Source organism: Erythrolamprus reginae, chromosome 2 (assembly GCF_031021105.1).
Source record: "Erythrolamprus reginae isolate rEryReg1 chromosome 2, rEryReg1.hap1, whole genome shotgun sequence".
Lineage (NCBI taxonomy): Eukaryota > Metazoa > Chordata > Lepidosauria > Squamata > Dipsadidae > Erythrolamprus > Erythrolamprus reginae.
The window spans coordinates 34,558,773-34,582,267 of NC_091951.1; the positions used below are offsets into that span (position 1 = coordinate 34,558,773).

The 23,495-nt window shown below is 40.5% G+C and overlaps 1 protein-coding gene across 1 annotated transcript; it reads right to left on the reverse strand.

Annotated features, from left to right (window-relative positions):
• Positions 1-414: 414 nt before the first annotated feature.
• Positions 415-23,015, reverse strand: LOC139159313 (vomeronasal type-2 receptor 26-like). Its single transcript, XM_070736635.1, has 6 exons — positions 22,947-23,015; positions 21,550-21,786; positions 16,219-17,043; positions 4,159-4,386; positions 1,661-1,787; positions 415-1,325 (listed from the first exon to the last, which is right to left on the reverse strand). The coding sequence occupies exons 1-6, from the start codon at positions 23,013-23,015 to the stop codon at positions 415-417; spliced, it is 2,397 nt and encodes a 798-aa protein (XP_070592736.1).
• Positions 23,016-23,495: the final 480 nt, after the last annotated feature.

Consider the following 23,495-nt stretch of genomic DNA (forward strand, 5'->3'; position numbering starts at 1 on the left):
CCAAGTGTGTGTGTGTGTGTGAGTGAGTGAGTGAGTGTTTGGATCAGATGCGGAATAAGCACACGGACCACAGAGCTGAGTTTTATGGCTCACTTTATTTATTTAAATCTGGACCTGCAGAGGAAGCCAATGGGGCGGAACGTCAGTTCCAAACATCCTTGAGCAACTAAGGGTGAAAGCTCCTTGCCGATTTAGGACTAGCATTTTAGGTGAATTCTGTTATAAATCATGTTTTGCCACTGTATCTGGCTTAACAAATAATAGGCAGCAAAATATGGCTTAGTGTCCTGTGTCACCCTAGTCACTATTCAAAGGGAACAGAAGATCATGTATATTAATCTTTATTTATCTCCTATTTTTCTACCTTCCACTTATCTACCCAATCCTCCGTCCTTCCATCTACAATGTAAAACACTATGTTCTCTTTTTAGAATTCACTATTAGGTGCTCCTTGGTGTTCATGTCAGATCTTACGATAATGATGTAGCATTTTGGAATAAAAATGCAGCCCATTAAGCCCAGGCTGGAGGCTAGAATGGAGAAGATCTGCACAGCCACCATGTATTTTCCTTTAGTGCTCAGGTAGGTGGGCACAAAGGAGATCCAAACACTACAGAAAACCAACATGCTGAAGGTGATCAACTTGGCTTCATTGAAGGTCCCTGGCAGCTTGCGTGCTAGGAAAGCCACAATGAAGCAAATGGCAGCCAGAAGGCCCAAGTAACCCAATGCAGTGTAGAACATGATGATTGATCCTTCGTTACATTGCAGCAGGATATACCCTGGTTGAGAATGCATGTCAGAGTCTGGGAATGGGGGAGAGATTCCAAGCCATATCAAACAGATAGCCACCTGAATCCCAGAACAGGATACCACAATAGAGTTAGCCAGAGTTTTTCCCAGCCACTTCCTCATCCTGCTGCCTGGCTTTGTAGCCAAAAATGCCACCACCACCATGATAGTCTTGGCCAACAGTGAAGACACAGCAACTGAGAAAACAACACTGAAGATGCTTTGTCGAAGAAGGCAGGTCACTTTCTTGGGGCGTCCAATGAATAGAAGGGAGGTCAAGAAGGAGATGAGAAGAGAGATCAGAAGAATGTAGGTAAGGTCCCTGTTGTTGGCTTTAACTATGGGAGTTTCTCTGTATTTAGTGAAGATTCCCAAAACAAAGGCAGTGATTAGAGACAAAGCAAGGGTAGAGGAAGCCAGAATGAGTCCCAATGTTTCTTCATAGGACAAGAAACTTATACTTTTGGGGATACACTGATTCCGTTTCTCATTGGAATATTGGTCATCTGGACACTTGGTGCAATGGGCTGCATCTGAAAAACATTGGCTAGCATAAATCGGTTTCTGCAGCTGTAGGATGAACATTCAAATAAATTATATTGACAATGCAATAAATATGTTTTTGAAAGTGATGGGATGGTATAGGATTTTGGAAAAACTGGAAAATGTATTAAAAAAACATTTTTCCACTTCATAAAAGCCTAAACTGGATAGTGAGAAAATAAATTTGTGAATTGGGATTGAACAATGTTTAATAGGGAGGAAGTTCTATGGAATATATAATTGAATATGATCTGAAAGATGAAAGTATAGTGTAGTCTTTCAAATGCTTGTTCTTGATTTCCTTTTTGTCTCCCGAGCTATTTACCTTCTTCCACTGAGAATGTTCCTTCCATACACAGAGAACAGTCATAGCAGCAAACAGGTGCTCCTTCTCTCACGAGCTTGACATATCCTGGGTAACAACTTTCCGTACATCTAGAAGAAGGTGCTGTCTTAACATAAAAGAGAAACATTGAAATAATGGTACCACGTGAGTTACAGTAGGTGGATTTATTTCAAAGAACCCATTTCTGGAACCATCTTTGGAGTCCATCTTTCTCTTTGGATCTTCAGGGCTGCCATATTTAGTGCATAGGCCTATTGTGGGAAACTAGGAAAGAGGTTGCATGGACTGTGTAGAGATAGATAGCCATAACAATTCTTTTCTCTGGCAGTCAACGAAGCAGTGGAAGTGATGTGCTGGTGCCTGGAGGCTGTTAGGGCCTGGATGGGTGTCAACAAACTCAAACTCAACCCAGACAAGATGGAGTGGCTGTGGGTCCTGCCTCCCAAGGACAATTCCATCTGTCCGGCCATTACCCTGGGGGGAGAATCATTGACCCCCTCAGAGAGGGTTCGCAACTTGGGCATCCTCCTCGATCCACAGCTCACATTAGAGAAACACCTTTCAGCTGTGGCGAGGGGGGCGTTCACCCAGGTTCGCCTGGTGCACCAGTTGTGACCCTATCTGGACTGGGAGTCACTACTCACAGTCACTCATGCCCTCATCACCTCGAGGCTCGACTACTGTAACGCTCTCTACATGGGACTACCTTTGAAAGGTGTTCGGAAACTTCAGATCGTGCAGAATGCAGCTGCGAGAGCAATCATGGGCTTTCCCAAATATGCCCATGTTACTCCAACACTCTGCAGTCTGCATTGGTTGCCGATCAGTTTCCGGTCACAATTCAAAGTGTTGGTTATGACCTATAAAGCCCTTCATGGCACCGGGCCAGAATATCTCAGGGACCGCCTTCTGCTGCACGAATCCCAGCGACCAGTTAGGTCCCACAGAGTGGGTCTTCTCTGGGTCCCGTCAACCAAAGAATGTCACTTGGCAGGACCCAGAGGAAGAGCCTTCTCTGTGGCGGCCCCGACCCTCTGGAACTAACTCCCCCCAGAGATTAGAATTGCCCCCACCCTCCTTGCCTTTCGTAAGCTGCTTAAAACCCACCTCTGCCGCCAGGCATGGGGGAACTAAGATACACTTTCCCTCTAGGCCTTCACAATTTTATGTATGGTATGTTTGTATGTATGATTGGTTTTTATATAATGGGGTTTTAACTGCTTTTTTAGTATTGGATTTTGTTGTACTGTTTTACTGCTGTTGTTAGCCGCCCCGAGTCTGCGGAGAGGGGCGGCATACAAATCCAATTAATAATAATAATAATAATAATAATAATAATAATAATAATAATAATAATCAAGGATGTTCATCCTGTACCTGGTGAGACATGACTGGGAAACATCTCCAGTTGGGATGGTGGATTGGTTGGATCATGTCGTTGCAGGGGAATGGACTTTGACTTTCCTTTGGGTAGGGAAAACCCGAGGGGCTTTAAAATCCGGGTTTCCCCAGATTTGCCAATATGACATCTCTAATAAAATGGAACTTTGAGGAATTGCCTGCCTCAGAGTCTTACTTGGTTGGAGGTGTTACTTGAAACCCTGACAACAAGGACAGAGTTGGGTTCCCCCTTGCACCAGTTCTATAGAATAGGTAGTAAACCACTGGTGACATCATGGAGCCAGATCTGTAGGTGCTGGTCTGTGGACGCTGCCATCCTTTTTCTCCCTCTCCTATTTTTGATGATTTTTGCAGAGAAGCTGAGTTTTAGGCATTGCACCTGTGCATGTAAAGCGCACACGCATCTGTGCAGTGTGGTCACATGGTATACAATGTTTGTGCATCCATACATCATGGGAGGAAGCAAAATGGGGGTGAAGTAAGTTAGAACCCACCCCTGACCAAAGAGTTCAGAAAAAAATGGGGAAAACAAGGAGTACTGATATAGCAGTTAGTGATCAGTTCCTCCATCTCCATTCCTTTCTAACTGGAAGAGGTACCATGTAATATTGACCTTCAGGGAAAATGATCCTGGGATAAATTAGAAAATAAGTTATGGTATCAGTGATAGGATTTTTCTACTACTGGTTCTGTGTGCATTGCTTGATGGGCATGGCCTGGTGGTGGGATCATGTGACTGAGTGGGCATGGCCAACTTGAAGTCATTCATGGCCACACCCACTCAGTCACATGAAACCACCCTTCTCCCTCCCACACACATACCAAGCCATGGCCACAGAATTCAGTATGGAAAAATGTGAACTTACAGCTTTTGCAGCCTTTCTTTCTACCTATTTTTTGGTCTGGCCTAATCTGTCAAAAGCCTCCTCCTCCTGCATGCCGCAGGATTTTTTTTTAAAAAAAGGTTTCTCTTATTTGGAATTTATCTCATTGTCCTGAATGATAATTATTACTAAGTAGAACACTTTGCATATATGGAGATAGTTGGGAAGGTTAAACCATAAAAGATCAACTACCTTATTAAACGATATTGGCCAGTGGATGGCACTCTGATTGATAGAGACCCACATTTTAGAAGAAGCTTCCCTTTCTACAGTCCCAACTCTTTCCATAGGATAAGACTCTTGGAAAAACATTCTCCAATGCATGATATCAAAATCAGCTGCAGGAACTCCATTTTCATCCAAATAAATACCGTCACTTGAAATGTTGTGATGCTGGAAATTTCTCACAAAGGGATGAAGCTGTGAAGAGATAGAAAATCAAATATTTAGCATATACACTCTCAGTTGAACCTTTATCCAATGTTTTTCTGGATATTGTTCTCAATTGGAAATGGATTGAACCATTCAACCTTCTTCAGTTCAGCACTTTGGAGTGAAAGAGAATGATTCTGTATTTTCTGGTAAGCTTCTCTTGTTCCTTCTCCTTGGAACATCAGATATTTTTTTACATACTGTATTTTTGGTGTATAAGATGCACCTTTTTCTTCCCTAAAGAGGCTGATAATTAGGGTGCATCTTATCCTCTGAATGTAGCTTTCGCCCCACCCCGCCCTAACTAGCTGCTAACTATCTTCCCAGCTTTTACCCTGAAGGCTCTTTCATTGTTTCTCTCTGTGAAGAATGTTTTCCAAGCCCTAAGTCTTTGCAGGGTTTTCCCTATTACTCTAACTTGCTCTGAAGAAGTTTCTTTCCAGCCCTAATCAGGTGCTAACTATGTTCCCAGCTCTTACTGCTTGCAAGCTCTTTCATTGTTATTTCTACAAATAATATTTTTCAAATCCTGTCTTTGATTACCCCCCCCCCCCATTCTCTGTTTGTTCCAAATGTTTCTTTTCAGCCCTAACCAGGTGCTAACAATGTTCCCAGCTTTTACTGGCTTCAAAGCTCTTTCATTGTTACTCTCGGTGAGGAACGTTTTCCAAACCCTGTCTTTGTAGGGTTGTTTTTTCATTGCTTTTCTTGCTCCAAATGTTTATTTCCAGCCCTAACCAGGTGCTAACCTTGTTCCCAGCTCTTACTGGCTTGCAAACTCTTTCATTGTTACTGTCTCACTCTCAGAATAAAGTTTTTTTTAAGCCCTTAACCAGAAAAGAAAATCATGTGCTGAAGCTGAGCAGACTAAGTACGCTAGCCAGATGAATACCTGGTAAGCAGATACTTTTCCCTATTTTCCTCCCCAAAAATTTAGGTGCATCTTATATTCCGGTGCATCTTATACTCTGAAAAATATGGTAAGTACCTTTCATTTTATTGAAGGAATCACTAAACTGACTTGTTAACCCTTAGCTCAACATAATAATTATTGTAAGAAAAAGTTATAATAAAATAATTAAGTTGTAAAAATTTACTAAATCTCATTAGATACAAGATTTTCTCTGTGATATTACATGTGATAGTGATAGTTTTCTTTATGCTGTCTGTATCCATCTCTCTATCCCTCTATCTCTATCTCTGTCTCTCTATCTGTCTCTGTGTCTTTCTCTGTGTGTGTCTCTCTGTGTCTCTGTCTGTCTCTGTCTCCCTGTTTGTCTGTCTGTGTCTCTGTCTGTCTGTCTGTCTGTCTACATATCTATCATCGACAGTATCTATTGTTCCAGCCAGCAGAGAATCAAAACCTCTTTATTAAGGGTAAAGACCTATATCCCTTCTAAATGCTGATTACAAAATATTCTTAGCAATAATTGCAGAAAGAATCAAGAAAATTCTCAATGAATACATACATCAAGATGAAAATGGGGTTTTGCCAAAATGACAAATCAAAAATAATCTTAGAACAATAATTAACGCCTTTGAATACTATGAAGAGCATCCTGATAAAAAATTGGTGCTGGTTTTCTTTGACACCCAGAAAGCATTGAATAATGATAATTGGAAATTTATCACTTATCAATTAGAGATGATGAAATTTGGGATGAAATTTACAAAATTAATACAATCAATTTATTTAATACAATCAATTTATTCCAAACATACAGCCAGTATTATAGTAAATGGCGAATGCACTGAGAAATTTGAAATTCAAAAAGACATTAGGAAGGGATGTCCACTATCTCCTCTTCTGTTTATACTAACATTGGAGACTTTATTAATTTAAAGTAAGAGAAGAACAGGAGATTAAAGGATTGTCTATTAGGAATGAACAATATAAAATTCAGCCTTTTGCCGATCATTTGATGTTTATTATAGAGGAACTGCTTGAATCTGGACCAAAATTAATAAAACTGATTGAAGAATATGGAGAAGTCGCTGGGCTTAAAATAAATAAAAATAAAACAAAAATTATAACTAAAAATCTTATAAAAGTCAGGTGAATTAGAAGAAATAACAGATATGCAAGTGGTCAAAAAAGTAAAATATTTAGGAATTTGGCTAACGGCAAAGTGCTCAACAATAAAAGAGGATAGTTATAATAAAATATCTCAAATCAAAAAAGATTTAGAAAATTGGAAAAAACTACAATTATCATTAATGGGAAGAATATCCTCTGTGAAAATGAATGTCCTACCAAAGTTACTAATTTCTATTCCAAGTTATCCCAATCAGCCCAGGGAAAATGTTTTTTTTTCAGATTTGACCAAAACTATCTCAAAATACAAGGGAAAAAACCAAGGATAAAACAAATTTCACTAAAAGATGTAAAGGAAAGAGACGGATTCAGTGTTCCAAATTGGCAACTGTATTATTATTATTAACCTGGATAAAAGAATGGATAGAATTAAAAAATAAAAGAATATTGACGATTGAAGGGCATGATCTCCTTTTACGATGACATGCATTCACCTGGGATGAAAAACATAAAGTACACACATATTTTAAAAACATCTACTCTGAAATTTGCTTTTACAAATTTGGCTAAATGTTAAAACACAACAGTACCCTAAGACTCCAACCTGGATCTCACCAGTAAAAGCACTAAAACATCCAAGCCTAACACATTTGGATAAGATAATAAAATATTAAAAACTATTAAATGAACAACAAAAACTGAGACCCAGGGAAGAATTGGCTGAGAATGGAATTAAATTAGATTGGTGAACTTACTCTCAGATCCAAGCTAAATTTCTAAAAGACAATAAAACCTATGGATTTCAGATTAGAGGTAGTGATTTTGATAAGATACCCTTAGGCAGGGGACACAATCTGAGGTAAGGGGGCACAATCTGAGGTAGGGGGGCACAATCTGAGGTTAGTTGGGGGAAAGATCAGAAGCAATGTGAGAAAATATGATTTTACTGAAAGAGTAGTAGATGCCTGGAACAAACTTCCAGTAGACGTGGTTGGTAAATCCACAGTAACTGAATTTAAACATGCCTCGAATAAACATATATCCATCCTAAGATAAAATACAGGAAATAGTATAAGGGCAGACTAGATGGACCATGAGGTTTTTTTCTGCCGTCAATCTTCTATGTTTGTATAGGCACAGAGGAATAATTAATTGGGAAAATTTGCAGATTCCTACTCAGATACAAATAGAAGAGGACCTAGTGAAAGGACCAATGATTAGATGGGCAAAAAAATGGATATTTGATAGAATTAGACAAATAGAAAAAACCAGACAACAAATTGGCAAATGACAATGTTGCATTCAAGGAAAACCAGTACAAAATGTTTTACTGACGGCACTTGCCACCAAAAAGGATAGCAAAGATGTTTCCAAATTTATCATCAGTCTGCTGGAAATGTAAAAGAGAAATAGGTACATATTATCATTTATGGTGAACCTGCATAAAGGTAAAGAAAGTTCAGCGAAGCGGTGGAAGTAATGAGCCAGTGTCTTGAAGCCGTAAGGCTCTGGATGGGAGTCAACAGGCTAAAACTCCACCACAACAAGACTGAGTGGCTGTGGGTCCTTCCTTCTAAGGACAATTCCATCTGTCCATCTTTGGTGCTGGGGTCGTGGGGGGGAGGAAGAAACTCCCCCCTCAGACAAGGTTCACAACTTGGGTGTCCTAGATCCACAGCAGAGGCTAGAGCAACATCTCTCAGCTGTGGCTAGGGGGGCTTTTTCACAAGTTCATATTTCAGTACTAGCTCCCTACCCACACTATGGTCACTTGTCACAGTCATTCCTATCTTCAAAAAAGGAGATCGAAGCAACGTTGAAAATTACAGACCTATCTCTTTGTGTTGTGTCAGCTGCAAAGTTATGGAATCAACCATAAACCAATCCATTACACTTTACCTTGAAGCTAATAACCTACTTTCCAATAAAAAATTTGGTTTCAGAAAAAAAATATCCTGTAATCTACAACTCTTACACTGTAAAAACATTTGGACCACTCAACTTGACCAAGGTAATCCAATTGATGTGATCTATATCTACTTTTGCAAAGCCTTTGACTCAGTTGTCCATGACAAACTTCTTCTGAAACTCAAATCCTACGGCATCTCTGGACTACTACACAATTGATTAACAGCATTCCTATCTAACAGACATCAAGTGGTCAAAATAGGAAGTGCCACTTCTCTTCCTGCTCCTGTTAACAGTGGTATCCCTCAAGGTAGTGTTTTAGGACCAACACTATCCATACTATACATAAACGATCTTTGTGATTGCATCATTAGCAATTGCATTCTCTTTGCAGATGATGTCAAACTATTTAATACCACTGACAATACTGCTACCCTTGAAAAAGACCTTGACCACGTAGCAGAATGGTCTAAAACCTGGCAACTTCAAATCTCCACCACTAAATGCTCTGTCTCACACATTGGTAAAAAGAATCAGAATACTAAATATAAACTTGGAGGAATTGAACTTATTGATAACCCTCAATCTGTAAAAAACCTTGGAATACTCATATCCAATGACCTAAGTCCTAGAGCCCACTGCAACAACATTGCCAAAAAGGCTTTAAGAGTTGTTAACCTAATCCTTCATAGCTTCTACTCTAGTAATTTTGAACTGCTAACAAGAGCTTACAAAACATTTGTCAGACCAATCCTAGAATACAGTTCACCTGTATGGAACCCACATTGCACATCTGACATCAACACAATTGAGAGAGTCCAGAAAATTTTCACAAGAAGAGTCCTTCACTCCTCTTCTCACAACAAAATATCTTACTCCGCCAGACTTGAAATTCTTGGTTTAGACATAGAAACCTAGAAACATAGAAACATAGAAACATAGAAACATAGAAACATAGAAACACAGAAGACTGATGGCAGAAAAAGACCTCATGATCCATTTAGTCTGCTCTTATACTATTTTGTGTATTTTATTTTAGGATGGATATATGTTTATCCCAGGCATGTTTAAATTCAGTTACTGTGGATTAACCAACCACGTTTGCTGGAAGTTTGTTACAACTCCATTGTCTCCGTTCTGACTTAACTATAGTTCATAAAATCATATACCAAAATGTCCTACCTGTTAACGACTACTTCACCTTCAACCGCAACAACTCACAAGCACAAAATCGATTTAAACTAAATGTCAACCGCTCCAAACTTGACTGCAAAAAATATGACTTCAGCAACAGAGTAATCAACGCCTGGAATGCACTACCTGATTCTGTGGTTTCTACTCCTAATCCCAAAACCTTTAGCCTTAGACTATCTACAATTGACCTCTCCCCCTTTCTAAGAGGTCTGTAAGGGGTGTGCATAAGCACACCACTGTGCCTACCGTCCCTGTCCTATTGTCTTCTTTTGTTACTTTTTATCATTACTTATCTAGTGTTTTATTTGTACAAATTAATACTCTATAATTGTTTGACAAAATAAATAAAGAAATAAAATAAATAAATAAAAGTTGCAGCCCTACCTTGACCAGGAGACACTCTGCACAGTCACTCATGCCCTAATCACCTCTCGATTTGACTATTGCAATGCACTCTACATGGGGCTACCCTTGAAGAGTGTTCGGAGACTGGTACAAAATGCAGCAGCGCGTGCAATAACGGGTGTACCAAGGTACACCAGCATTATTCCAATTTACGCGAGCTGCATTGTTATCAGTCAGTCTCTGAATGCAATTCAAGGTGTTGGTTATCACCTTTAAAGCCTTAAATGGCTCAGGGCCAAACTATTTACAGGACCACCTCCTGCCTCATACCTAGCTGCGGCCAATAAGGGCCCACGGAGTCGGCCTTCTCTAGGTCCCGTCTGCCAAACTATGAGCCGGGGTGGCACAGCAGGTAGAGTGCTGTACTGCAGGCCACTGAAGCTGACTGTAGATCTGAAGGTCAGTGGTTCAAATCTCATCACCGGCTCAAGGTTGACTCAGCCTTCCATCCTTCCAAGGTGGGTAAAATGAGGACCTGGATTGTGGGAGCATTAGGCTGGCTCTGTTAAAAAGTGCTATTGCTAACATGTTGTAAGCCGCCCTGAGTCTGAGGAAAAGGGCAGCATAAAAATTGAATGAATGAATAAATAAATATATAAATATATAAATATATAAATAAATGTCAGGTGGTGGGACCTCGGGAAAGAGTCTTCTCTGTGATGGCTCCGACTCTTTGGAATCCACTGCCCCCAGAGATGCGTACTATCTCCACCCTACTGGTCTTCCAGAAAGCCGTTAAGACCTGGCTTTTTCAGCAAGTCTGGAATTAGGAATGGTTTTTAGGACATTTTATATTTTATTGCACTGTTGATTATTATTGTTGTATTTTTATTGTCTCAGTATTTATGATTATTGTTAGCCACCCTTTTTGGAGTGGATGGCATATAAATATAAATAAACAAACAAACAAATACATACATACATACATACATACATACATACATACATACATACATTCATGCATGCATACATACATACGTGTCCTGGTTTCAGTGGAAAGGAGGCAATGGCTGGGCGGGGGAGGCACTGGGTGGGGAAGCCAGGCCACGAGCAGCAAGATGGGCGGGGTGGTGGTGGTGGTGGAGTCAGGCTGCTTGCAGCCCTGCTTCGCTTTCCCTCCCCATGCCTGTCCTGCTGTGAGCGGCAGGACGGGTGCAGGAGGGGAAGCTAGGCTGCAAGTGGTAGGATGGGTGCCGGGTGGGGAAGCGAAGCCAGGGCATAAGCGGTAGGACAGGCACCAGGTGGGGAAGCCGGGGGGGGGGGCAAGCAGCAGGACAGGCACAGAGAGGGGAAGCACGACCGCGAGCGGGGGATTACTTACCTGCGTTTTGCATTTTTCAACTTTTTCGCTTCTGCACTTTCGTGGAAGCAAAAAGCTGGAAATTGCGCATCCTCCCATGAGATTCTGCTTCTGCGCATAGGAAGAAGCTAAATCCTGTAACGTGTGCATGCCCGTGCACAGGCACGCTCCCGGCACCGTTCTGGTGGCGCCGGAAATGGTAGCCCATCACTGCCTGGGTTCCACCACCTTTTTTTGAACTAAAGGAAGGCAAATGCTCAGGAAGAGGGGATGCCAGTGCATAATAGAGAAGGACCCAAGATAAATTCCATCATGTTAACTATGGCTTAAAAAATGTAGGGTTTAAATCTAATTGATCCTTCTTGTACTTAGACTTAGAACTGATTCTGCTCTATGCCAGAGGTGCTACATCAATATAAATTTATGCAAATCTGATGTAGAATATAAATAGTTGAAATGCTTAGGTTGCAGAGTCTTTATTCTTATTTTCCTATATACTTTACATAATAAATATATACTTTATGTAATACATACATATATAAAATAAAGTACACAGTATAAATATATAATCTATGCAGTGTAATAAAATGTCTTTAACATATTTTGGTCACCATACTAGAAAAAAAATGTTGAGGCTTTGGAAAAAGTTCAGAGAAGAGCAGCTAAGATGATCATCCACCCCAGAGTTCTTAAAGAACTCAGATTTGTCATTGCTACCCCCCTGACTGATTTGTTTAACCAATCCCTGTTAACAGGAGATGTTCCTGAGGATTGGAGAATGGCCAGTGTTGTGCCTACCCACAAGAAGGGCAGTAGAGAAGAAGCTGGTAACTACAGGCCAGTTAGCTTGACCCAAATGAACATGGCTTTATTGAAGGCAAATCATGTCAGACTAATCTCATTGATTTCTTTGACTATGTCACAAAGGTGTTGGATGAAGGTGGCGCCGTGGATATTGCCTATCTGGACTTCAGCAAAGCCTTTGATACGGTTCCACATAAAGAGTTGATAGATAAATTAGTGAAGATTGGACTTAATCCCAGGATATTTCAGTGGATTTGCAGCTGGCTGAAGCATAGACATCAGAGAGTTATTGTTAATGGCAAGTATTCTGAGCAGAGACAGGTTACAAGCGGTGTGCCACAAGGGTCTGTTCTGGGTCCTATTCTTTTTAATATTTTTGTGAGTGACATAGGGGAAGGTTTGGTAGGGAAGGTTTGCCTATTTGCCAATGACTCTAAAGTGTGCAATACTGTAGTGTTGATATTCCTGGAGGCGTCTGTAATATGGTAAATGATTTAGCTTTACTAGATAAATGGTCAAAACAATGGAAACTGCAGTTTAATGTTTCCAAATGTAAAATAATGCACTTGGGGAAAAAGAATCCTCAATCTGAGTATTGTTTTGGCAGTTCTTGTTAGCAAAAACTTCAGAAGAGAAGGATTTAGGGGTAGTGATTTCTGACAGTCTCAAAATGAGTGAGCAGTGTGGTCAGGCGGTAGGAAAAGCATGTGTGATGCTTGGCTGCATAGCTAGAGATATAACAAGCAGGAAGAGGGAGATTGTGTTCCCGCTATATAGAGCGCTGGTGAGACCACATTTGGAATATTGTGTTCAGTTCTGGAGACCTCACCTACAAAAAGATATTGACAAAATTGAACGGGTCCAAAGATGGGCTACAAGAATGGTGGAAGGTCTTAAACATAAAACATTCAGGAAAGACTTAATGAACTCAATCTGTATAATCTGGAGGACAGAAGGAAAAGGGGGGACATGATCGAAACATTTAAATATGTCAAAGGGTTAAATAAGGTTCAGGAAGGAAGTGTTTTTAATAGGAAAGTGAACACAAGAACAAGGGGACACAATCTGAAGTTAGTTGGGAGAAAGATCAAAAGCAACATGAGAAAATATTATTTTACTGAAAGAGTAGTAGATCCTTGGAACAAACTTCCAGCAGACGTGGTTGGTAAATCCACAATAATTGAATTTAAACATGCCTGGGATAAACATAGATCCATCCTAAGATAAAATACAAAAAATAGTATAAGGGCAGACTAGATGGACCATGAGGTCTTTTCCTGCTGACAGTCTTCTATGTTTCTATTTTTCTATCAAATGAAGAACGGTTGCAGATTTTGGATTGGTTAGTCTAAAGAAAAGAAGAATTAGGGGTGATACGATAGCAGTATTCCAGTATTTAAGGGGCTGCCACAAAGAAGTTGATTATTCTATCAAATTATTCTACAAAGCACCAGAAGGCCAGACAAGAAGCAATGGATGGAAACTAATCAAAGAGAGAAGCAACCAGGAATTAAGGTGAAACCTAACAATGAGGAGATTTAATCAGCGAAGCAGCTTTGCCTTCAGAAATCATGGGTGCTCCATCACTGGAGGTTTTTAAGAAGAGACTGGACAATCACTTGTCTGAAAACATATAGGTTCTCCTATCTGAGCAGGGGGCTGGACTAGAAGACCTTCAAGGTCCCTTCCAGATTCTATTCTATTCTATTCTGCTGTAAAGAAACTGAGCCCTGCAGAGTAGAAGACCGGTGTTTTAGCTACCTGTCAGAACCTGATGTGAGGATTGCCGGAACATCCTGAAACTTATTTAATTTGCAAATGGGGAAAAATGCTTTGCCATTATAGAGGTACTGTAATTAGCGTTGGGCTTCAATTTCTAAAACAACCAGTTCTCTGCCCTTGTGACTGACTGGGTGGGCATGGCTGGGTGGGTCATGTGACTGAGTGAACATGGCCAACTCTACATCACTTGTGTGGGTGGTACCTGTATGGGTCAGGCAGAGTTGGGGAGGGAATGCAAGAGTCTCCAGTGTGGGTGGGAGGAAAGAAAGAAATCTGTGTGTGTGTGTGAGAGAGAGAGAGAGAGACAGACAGACAGACATAGAGAGACAGAGAGAGAGAGAGAGAGAGAGAGAGAGACAGACAGACAGACAGACAGACAGACAGACAGACAGACAGACAGTGTCAAGCTAGACTGGGAAAGCTGGCTGCAAGAGGAAGAGAAGCTGGGAAAGCTGTTTTTTTAGCTGTTTTCACGCCAATTTTGCCTGGAAAAATGATCTGAAAAATGTGCAGGGATGGGGCCAGCCTGTGGTCTGATTTGCGGGTTCTTCAAACTGTGCAGAATTGGAACAACCAGTTTGGGTAAACCGGTCCTAACTGGCAGCAGCTCATCTCTGCTTATAATCTCCCTCACTGACAAGCAATTATTATAAACTAGCATATCCAGCCAGGTGTTGCTGTGGCTCAACCTTGGAGGTCTTGTAGTGCAACCCCCTGCTTTAAACTCTTAAAGGAACCTCGGAGGCCTTCTAGTTTATTTATTGGATTTATATGCCGCCCCTCTCCGCAGACTCGAGTTGAACCCTCTTGTTGAACGCTCAATTTATTCAGAATGACAGAGTTGGTAGGGACCTTGGAGGTGTTCTAATCCAACCCCCTGCTCAATTTATTCAGAAGAACAGAGTTGGAAGGGATTAAAATTAGAGAGCATGTTAACATTTAGACATCTCTCTATCTATCTCTCTCTCCCTAGCCCCCCCTCCGCTTTAAGAGACCGGTCTGACCCATCTGCAAAAAGAAGATAAGAGTGGCCTATCTCCAGGGTTGTTGGTTCCATCCAAGCATCTAAATGTAGGAGGCAAACCCCATAATTTATAGCCAAACCTATTTTTAGAGCAATTTTCAAAGCAATTGGTGAACAACTTTCAGAGATTTTAGATCACGAACAAATGAACCTTTGCATTTTTGAACTCTCTGCTCAATTTATTCAAAGTAACAGAGTTTGAAAGGACCCTGGAGGTCTTCTAGTCAACTGTTATTAAGAATAAGAATTTGAAGGAACTTTGGAAGTCTTGTAGTCTAACTCCCTACTCAACCCTGAGGTAGTGCAATGGGCAGAGCGCAGTACTGCAGGCCACTAAAGTTGACTGCTAGATCTGCAGGTCAGCGGTTCAAATCTCATCACTGGCTCAAGGTTGACTCAGCCTTCCATCCTTCCGAGGTGGGTAAAATGAGGACCCAGATTGTGGGGGCAATATGCTGGCTCTGTTAAAAAGTGCTATTGCTAACATGTTGTAAGCCGTCCTGAGTCTAAGGAGAAGGGCAGCATAAAAAACAAACAAACAAACAAATAAATAAATAATAATAAATATTCAGCATAAGTGACCTTGGAGTCCTCGAACAGGGGTAGCATATAAATCCAATAAATAAATAAATAATAAATAAACCCCCAATTTCCCCCCCCCAGAATAACATATTTGGAAGGGATTTTGGAGGTGTTCTAGCCCAACCCCCTGCTCAATTTATTCATAAGAACAGAGTTTGAAGGAATTAACATTAGAGAGCAGGGTGACATTTGGACATCTCTCTATCTCTCGCCCTCCCTGTCGCCAACTGCTTTAAAAGTCTGGCCCATCCCATCTGCCAAAAGATGATAAGAGCAGCCTACTTTGCAGGATACTTGGTTGCACCTGAGTATGCAATACTTAAGGGGGCAATCCAATTTATGGTTCCTTTCTGTTCTGAGGAAAGTTTCCTGTGGCAGTTGAAACAATTATCAGCAGCCAATCAAATGTTCCTCCTATGTTTGTCACCAGTCTCCATGCCAAGCAACTCCCTGTTTTTCACCAGCCAATCAAAACGTGGCTCTTATGTTTTTCATCAGCCAGTCCTATGTTTTCCACCAGTTTTTCCTGTCACAGGTGTGACATCTATATAACATAGGTACATAAAAAGGGGGTGTGATTGAATGCAATGCAGTGGCAAAATTTCAAAGCAATCAGTGAAGAACTTTTGAAGATTTGACATCCTAAACAAACATATATTTACATTTTTATTAATATAGATGGGACAACTGCTGTTTGGAATATCACATCTCTCCCTCCCTATGTCTAATTTTATATCTATAAAGTGGAAGGAGAGAATCAGTGGAACCTCAAAGGAGAAGTCTTACCTGCCATGGCTGTACAATCTGGGGTGACTGATGGTTGCCAGCCAGCATCCTCCTCTTACTCAGTTGAGAGGAAGAGGCAGCATTGAGTACTGAGGCCATAGCATGGACTGTTCTGGAAATACCAGAGCTATCCTCAGTTATCATTCTTTCAATCACATCAAGGGGTGGTAATGGCCAGTTCTCTTTTTCTCTGCATCTTTCCCAAACCTTCTTAGAAAACACAGGTCTTGAATAGGAACACTGGAATACTTCTTCTACAAGCCGTTTCCCAGGAAAGGAAAATGTTTCAAAATCATTATATTGTCTTCTGTCAGTCTGGGTTTGGAAGGAAAATAAAACATGTTTATGTTGGAGATCAAGATAGTTGGAAAACATTCTTATGCTTAAGTTCGACAAAGTTGTTGCAATCCACACTTTCCCCTCAATGAATATATTCCTTTCCTTAACCCTTATTACTCCTAATAGCGTTCCTGTGGCCTGAAAATCAAGTTGACAAACTATAACTTTGATGTGAGTATCTAGAAGGAGAAGGAGCATTTTTCTTTGTTCTGTCTCTAATCCATCTGTGGTATGTCTATCCACATTCGTTGTTGGGATGGTTCCTGAGCGGACGATGCAAATCCGATTTTTTACAGCTATAGTTTCCAAGCTTTTTTTAAAGATTTCTCCTCTTTCATTGTCCTGAGAAAGAAGGCCAATCCATGTCCATTGGAAATGCAGGAGGAGCTGGACAATCACTGAGTAAGGAGGTTCTGGTTTGGGGATCATGCGGTAGAAAAAACGATGAGTTTGCTGAAGAATGTAGCTAATCACACCATAGTTGATCTGTGAAGTAAGAAAATATTGGTAGTTCGTGTTAGTTTTAATGTTAAATGTTTAAATGTAAGATGCTTTCCTCACTGTGGAGAGAGGTTTCCAGAAAACAAAGCCTGAGTAACATACAGTATACTGGCTCTCTTGGTGTTCTCTATTCTTGTCCCATTCTTTCCTTTTTATTTTTTTAAAAGGTTTGCATTAAACAATTTTAAAAACGACATTAAATACAAACCACACATTCAAAAACAACATAAAGATAAAGATAAAGATAGAGATAGAGATAGAGATAGAGATAGAGATAGAGATAGAGATAGAGATAGAGATAGAGATAGAGATAGAGATAGAGATAGAGATAGAGATAGAGATAGAGATAGAGATAGAGATAGAGATAGAGATAGAGATAGAGATAGAGATAGAGATAGAGATAGAGATAGAGATAGAGATAGAGATAGAGATAGATAAACATAAACATAAACATAAACAAACATAAACCACAACATAATGGCAATTCACGTGCAGCTCCAGGTGACCGGTGAGCGGGCAGGAAGGCTAACGAGATTTTGCTTCTGCGCACACGGAATTTTATTTTGGAATAAAAAGTTTTCTGATTTTTGTTCAGTGCATATATCCCCACTAATAGGATTCATTTTTGCCCAGTCACTACCTCTATAATTAAAACCCTACCTCCCTTATCCATATATATCAGCATCAAATTTAACCATTATTTTATATAAATTGCAATTCCTCTTTTTTGGGGGGCAAGCGCCGAAAATAATTTCCCTAATTTTGGATGCTTTAACAAATTAACATTTTTTTTCTTTTACATGCACCTTCTGTAGGCAGACTATGCTCATTTCTTGATTTTAAAGATCCAACAATACACTCAGTATTGGGTTCCTACCAGTACGGGCCACTCTACAGCTCCAGTAGGAAAAATGGAGCTGCACGGGCAGCTCTGCGTCCCTGGCACATGTGCATGCGCATCCAAATGAGGTTCTGTGCATGTGCAGGAAGCAAAATCTTGTGAGGGGATGCGATTTCCGAGCAAAATCTTGCTCGGACACATGCGGGCACATGCCAGGATCGCAGAGTTTCACAGGAAGTGTACCAGTCGCAACAGTAAGTGGAATCCATCCCTGAATACACATTTTCTCTTGATGGGTGAATTTAAACCATTGATATTAATTGACAATATATTAATTTCACCTTTCTCCATTTTATTGTTTAGTATTTCTTTTTTTTCTGGGTATAATTTTTTAAATGATTTTTCACACCTTACAGAGATTGCAATTTACATACCTCAAATTAAAATACAATATCAAATGCCAAATTCTTAGTCAAATTATTCAAATTTTTCTAATTATTTATCCAATTATTTCTGGTATATATCATTCATCCTGTGCTACCTGCTTTACAAATGCTATCATCTGGATTTTAGATAATGTTCTTTGCTTTCATTTATATTTAAAGTGCTATAGCTATCTAAATTTCTCTTGGCTGTTTGCTATTTTTCCTAACTATGCCATCGTGCTTCAGTCCCTTTCTAGCATTCTTAGAAAACACATTCCCACTTTCATTTGAAAAAACCCTCATTTTATCGTAACTGCCCTTAACAATAGAAAATATTCAAATTTACATCTCTTTAAAAGCCCAGGAAAGAAAGAAAAAAAATAAAAAAGAATAGAAGGAAAAAAACCCAAGAAGAGCGGAAAAGAAAGGGAAAAGAAAAAACAATATTCATATCATATTTTAATCTATACATAGGAGGAAGGGTTTTTAGAAATTTAAAAATACAAGTCCTACTCAATTCATTTATTTCACTTCTTTCATTATATCAGTATATCATTTCTACTTTAACAGATCAAAATAAGTATAAATCATTATTATTCCATTATTTTATGTGAAAAGTGTCTTCCATCTATCTGCCTTTCTCCAGGTTATTGTTTAGTATTTCTTTTTGGGCTTCCTTTTGTTCATATTTCTAATTCACCCCTTTTTCTTGCTCTTTCTCTTTCATATTTTTCTATATCTTTCCTATCTCTAGACTCTTGTTCCTCAATTTGACTCTGACATTAGATCTTCCTGACTTCTACTATCATTCCCATCTCTGCTGTCCTGTTCTTCATTCCCTGTGAGAAAGTGCTCATAAAATTCTTGCACCTTTTCTAATGTATCAACCCTAAATTTCTTCTCTCTCCACATAATCAACATCCCTTCTGGGATAAGCCATCTAAACATAGTTTTATGTTTTGTTAATTGAATTGATAGAAAGTTATAACTCCATCTCAATCCTTCTGCGCCGGCTGGAGGGGTTGGGAGTGGGAGGCACTGTTTTACAGTGGTTCTCCTACCTCTACAGCCGGTCACAGTCGGTGTTAGTGGGGGGGGGGGCAGAGGTCGACCTCTAAGTTTCTCCCTTCTCTCCAAGGGCATGGGGTGAGGTATCATCAGAACACTGATGATACCGGGTTGTACATCTCCACCCTGTGTCCAGTCGGCGAAGCAGTGGAAGTGATGTGCCAGTGCCTGGAGGCTGTTAGGGTCTGGATGGGTGTCAAGAGGCTCAAACTCAACCCTGACAAGATGGAGTAGCTGTGGGTTTTGCCTCCCAAGAGCATCTGTCCTTCCATTACCCTGGGGGGGAATTATTGACCCCTCGGAGGGGGTCCACAACTTGTGCGTCCTCCTCAATCCACAGCTAACTTTAGAACACCATATTTTGGCTGTGGCAAGAAGGGCGTTTGCCCAGGTTCACCTGGTGCACCAGTTGCGGGCCTATTTGGACAGTGAGTCTCTGCTCATAGTCAGTCATGCCGTCATCACCTTGAGGTTTGACTACTGAAATGCTCTCTACATGGGGCTACCTCTGAAGAGTGTTCAAAAACTTCAAATCGTGCAGAATACGGCCGCAAGAGCAATCATGGACCTTCCCAGATACACCCAAGTTTCATCAACACTCCACAGCCTGCCCTGGTTGCCGATTAGTTTCTGGATAAAATTCAAAGTGTTGGTAATGACCTATAAAGCCTTACATGGTATCGGACCAGAATACCTACGGGACTGCCTTCTGTTGCATGAATCTCAGCGGCTGAGTAGGTCTCACAGAGTTGGCCTTCTCCAGGTCCTGTCAACTAAACAATGTGGTCTGGTGGGACCCGGGGAAGAGCCTTCTCTGTGGTGGCCCTGGCCCTCTGGAATCAACTCCCTCTGGAGATTCGAACTGCCCCCACCCTCCTCGCCTTTCGCAAGACTCTGAAGACTTATCTATGTCGCCAGGCATGGGGTAATTGATGTATCCCCTTTTGGCTAGTAAGATTTAGGTATGGTTATGATTGGGTAGTATTGTCTATTTTTAAATGATAGTGGGTTTTTAGCTATAGTTTTAATTATTGGATTTGTACTGCATTGTTAATTGTTGTTGTGAGCCGCCCCGAGTCTTCGGAGAGGGGCGGCATACAAATCTAATAAATTATTATTATTAATTATAATTATTTTTTCCTCTTACCCTACATGGGATCTGTCTTAATATCAATATTTCTTTTCCCTTATACTGTACATCAAAGGCTCTCCTTTTCTACAACTAAAAATCTCATCCCACATTGCTTTTCTCAGAAATCTAATATGTACTTCTCTTAGAAGTCTATGGTTTCAGCGTAGTTGGTGTAAATTCTGTACACCTCATCAAATTCATTTAAGTTTTCTTGCCTATTCTTATTCAGTATCTGTTATAAAACCTCTGCCATAAATTCAAGTAATTTTTTTCTTTAGTTTCAGGAATATTCTGAAATCTCAAACAGAATATAGACTTCTCTATCTCCAAATAGGAGATTGTCTCTTCCAGATTTTTGTTCATTCCTACTAACTCCGAGTCCGCGGAGAGGGGCGGCATACAAATCTAAATAATAAATAAATAATAAATAAATAAACTTATTATCTGCACATCTAGTCTTTTTTCTGTCTGTTCGGTTCTATCCACAACATCTTTTATTTGTTGCTTGTTTTTTGCTATAGCCACCTGAATTGTCCCTACATTATCATCGGTTTTACACATATTGTTTTTTACCTCACTCATCTCATTTTTCAGATCATCCAAACCCTTTGTTATTACTTCCTGCCATCTTCATTATAATTTCTTGTAATAAGTTTAGTGATGTCTCTACCCCTTGCAGATGCATATTTGAACCTGTCTTTTCTCCTCCTAGCATATTCTCCATTGACCTTTGGCCAGCTGGGGAGGTTATTGATGTTACTGATTTTTTGCCACCTTTTGTTATTGTTGAGGTGATACTTGTCATTTTAAATGTATTGAAAAATTATTCAACTATCATATAATAATTATATCTTAAAATTCTAGTTATATGTCTAATTGAATACTAAATATGGACCTAAGTATTGTTTCTGATCCATATTGTGGCAGGGAGATAAAAGAATTATGTATGTACTTTATGAAAATAAAATTCTTTAAAAGCTTGTATTATCTAATCTGTCTCTATGAAATTCATTTTAGCTTCATACCTGTGGGATTTTGTAGATGCCCAAGATAGTAGAAATATGATCGAAGAGTTCAGAACCTGTGTTTTCAAGAACTGCCAGGATAGTCTTTTGTCTTCCACATCTGTAATTTGGGACATTTTCTTGTCCTGTAGAGAGCAAGTCCATCATGACGTCATATGTTACTCTTGTATTGAATAAGTTATCGTAAATGTTGTAGCCCAGCGTAATGTTGGGTAAGAGCCTAGGATTCTGGTTGATCTTCATAACAGCCAAGAAGAAGAGCAGGACGTCATTGAATATTGCTGATGCTCTGCAAAAAAAGATCTTACATATACAACAATACTAGGTAGCTCAAAACCATTCATAAAACCAGGCCAGACATTTTCACAGTTCAACCCATCCTAGTCAGGCCAGACATTCTGAGTGGACATAGTCACTCAGATTTGGATGAACTTGGACTCTGATTGGACAATCTTGACCAAGATGACAAGGACAAGATGACAATAGGCAAGTCCTATTGTGTGGGATGAGTTTGATCCTGTGATACCTGATGAAGTGGACAAGATCATAGGAGTGATGAGTGCCTCCACTTGTTTACAGACCCATGCCTCTCCTGGCTGGTTTCGGCCAATAGGGAGGTGACATGAGGCTGGTTCCAGGCTTTGATCAATGCTTCCTTGAGTGGGGGGTCCTTCCACAACTGTTAAAGGAAGTGGTGGCGAGGCCCCTCCTCAATAAACATTTCCTGGATCCAGCTGACTTTAGAATCCTCCACCTCCTATGGTCATTGGATGAAGCTGATTATCTAGACCCTTATCAGTCCAGTTTCACACCTGGCTACAGCACAGAAACTGCTTTGGTCAAGCTGATGGATGACTTCTGGTGAGTCCGGGATAGGGGTCATTCTTCTATCCTGGTGCTCCTTGATCTCCTAGCAGCTTTCAATACCATTTACCATGGTATCCTTCTGTGACAACTATGTTACAGTGGTTCTCCTCCAATCTCTCCTGTTGATCACAGTCAGTATTGGTAGGGGGATAGAGGTTGACCACTAGACCCCTCCTTTGTGAGATGCCACAGGGTTTGGTTCTCTCCCCTCTCCTATTTAACATCTACATGAAACCATCTGATGGCATGGGGTGAGGTATCAGCATCCCTGAGGTCTTTACTGTCCCCATCCTGCTGGCCTTCCAGAAATGCATGTAGACCTGGTTCTGCCGGCAGACCTGGGGCCATTAATCAATACAGTACCATCTTGATCCAGCCACTAAATGATATGAATGGTTTTTTAATGGGTTTTAGATTGTCTTTTTTATTATTTTTATATGTTGTATGCCACCCAGAGTCTGGAAGGAGTTGGCAGCCTGTGAATGTGATTAAGAAAAAATAATAATAGGGGACTTCTGGTTTGACGTTACGTCGTGGCAGAGCGGTCTTCGAGGGCTCTTGGGATTGTTCTCCGTTTTTCGGTCTTTTAGGTCCGCCATTGAGGCAGTTGCAGCTTGGAGGGACTAGCAACTTGAAGGGGAAATCTCTGTGCACCCGTGGTGGTAAGGCAACCCCTCAGGGGGGTGCAGGGAAGCGCCCAGGGCCGGAGCCGAAGAGATCGGCCTGTGCCGATCCAGTGACGTGGCTGCCCGACATTTAATAAGGAAGCTAGAAGAGCAGCTGAAATAGGCCTAATTATCAAAAAAGAGAATATTGATATTGGTGGTATAGTGGCTGTACAAGGAGCGGTTTGTGTTTGGATAAAGCAGAGAGGGTTTTTGGATGGAGAGCTCTTGCTGCGACAGAGAAGAATAACCAGCATTTCTTGAGAACTTCGGAGATTTTGTTGCGGCGGCCATTACTGAGCACTGAGAGCGGTGGCAGGGGTCATGCTGAGATCGAATTTGGATCAGAGCCGGGGGTAGGAGCCCAGCAGGATCATTTACTCCCCCTTTACAACTTGGTTTTCATTTTGGAGT

Bases quoted from the DNA above. Each gene is read 5' to 3' on its own strand.
- LOC139159313 (XM_070736635.1), bottom strand. From the start codon at position 23,015: ATGGCGGACCTAAAAGACCGAAAAACGGAGAACAATCCCAAGAGCCCT. The intron at 17,044-21,549 runs GTATGAAGCTAA...CTTACTTCACAG, and splicing joins GCATCTACAAAATCCCACAG to ATCAACTATGGTGTGATTAG. The intron at 1,326-1,660 runs GTAAATAGCTCG...AATGTTTTTCAG, and splicing joins AACATTCTCAGTGGAAGAAG to ATGCAGCCCATTGCACCAAG.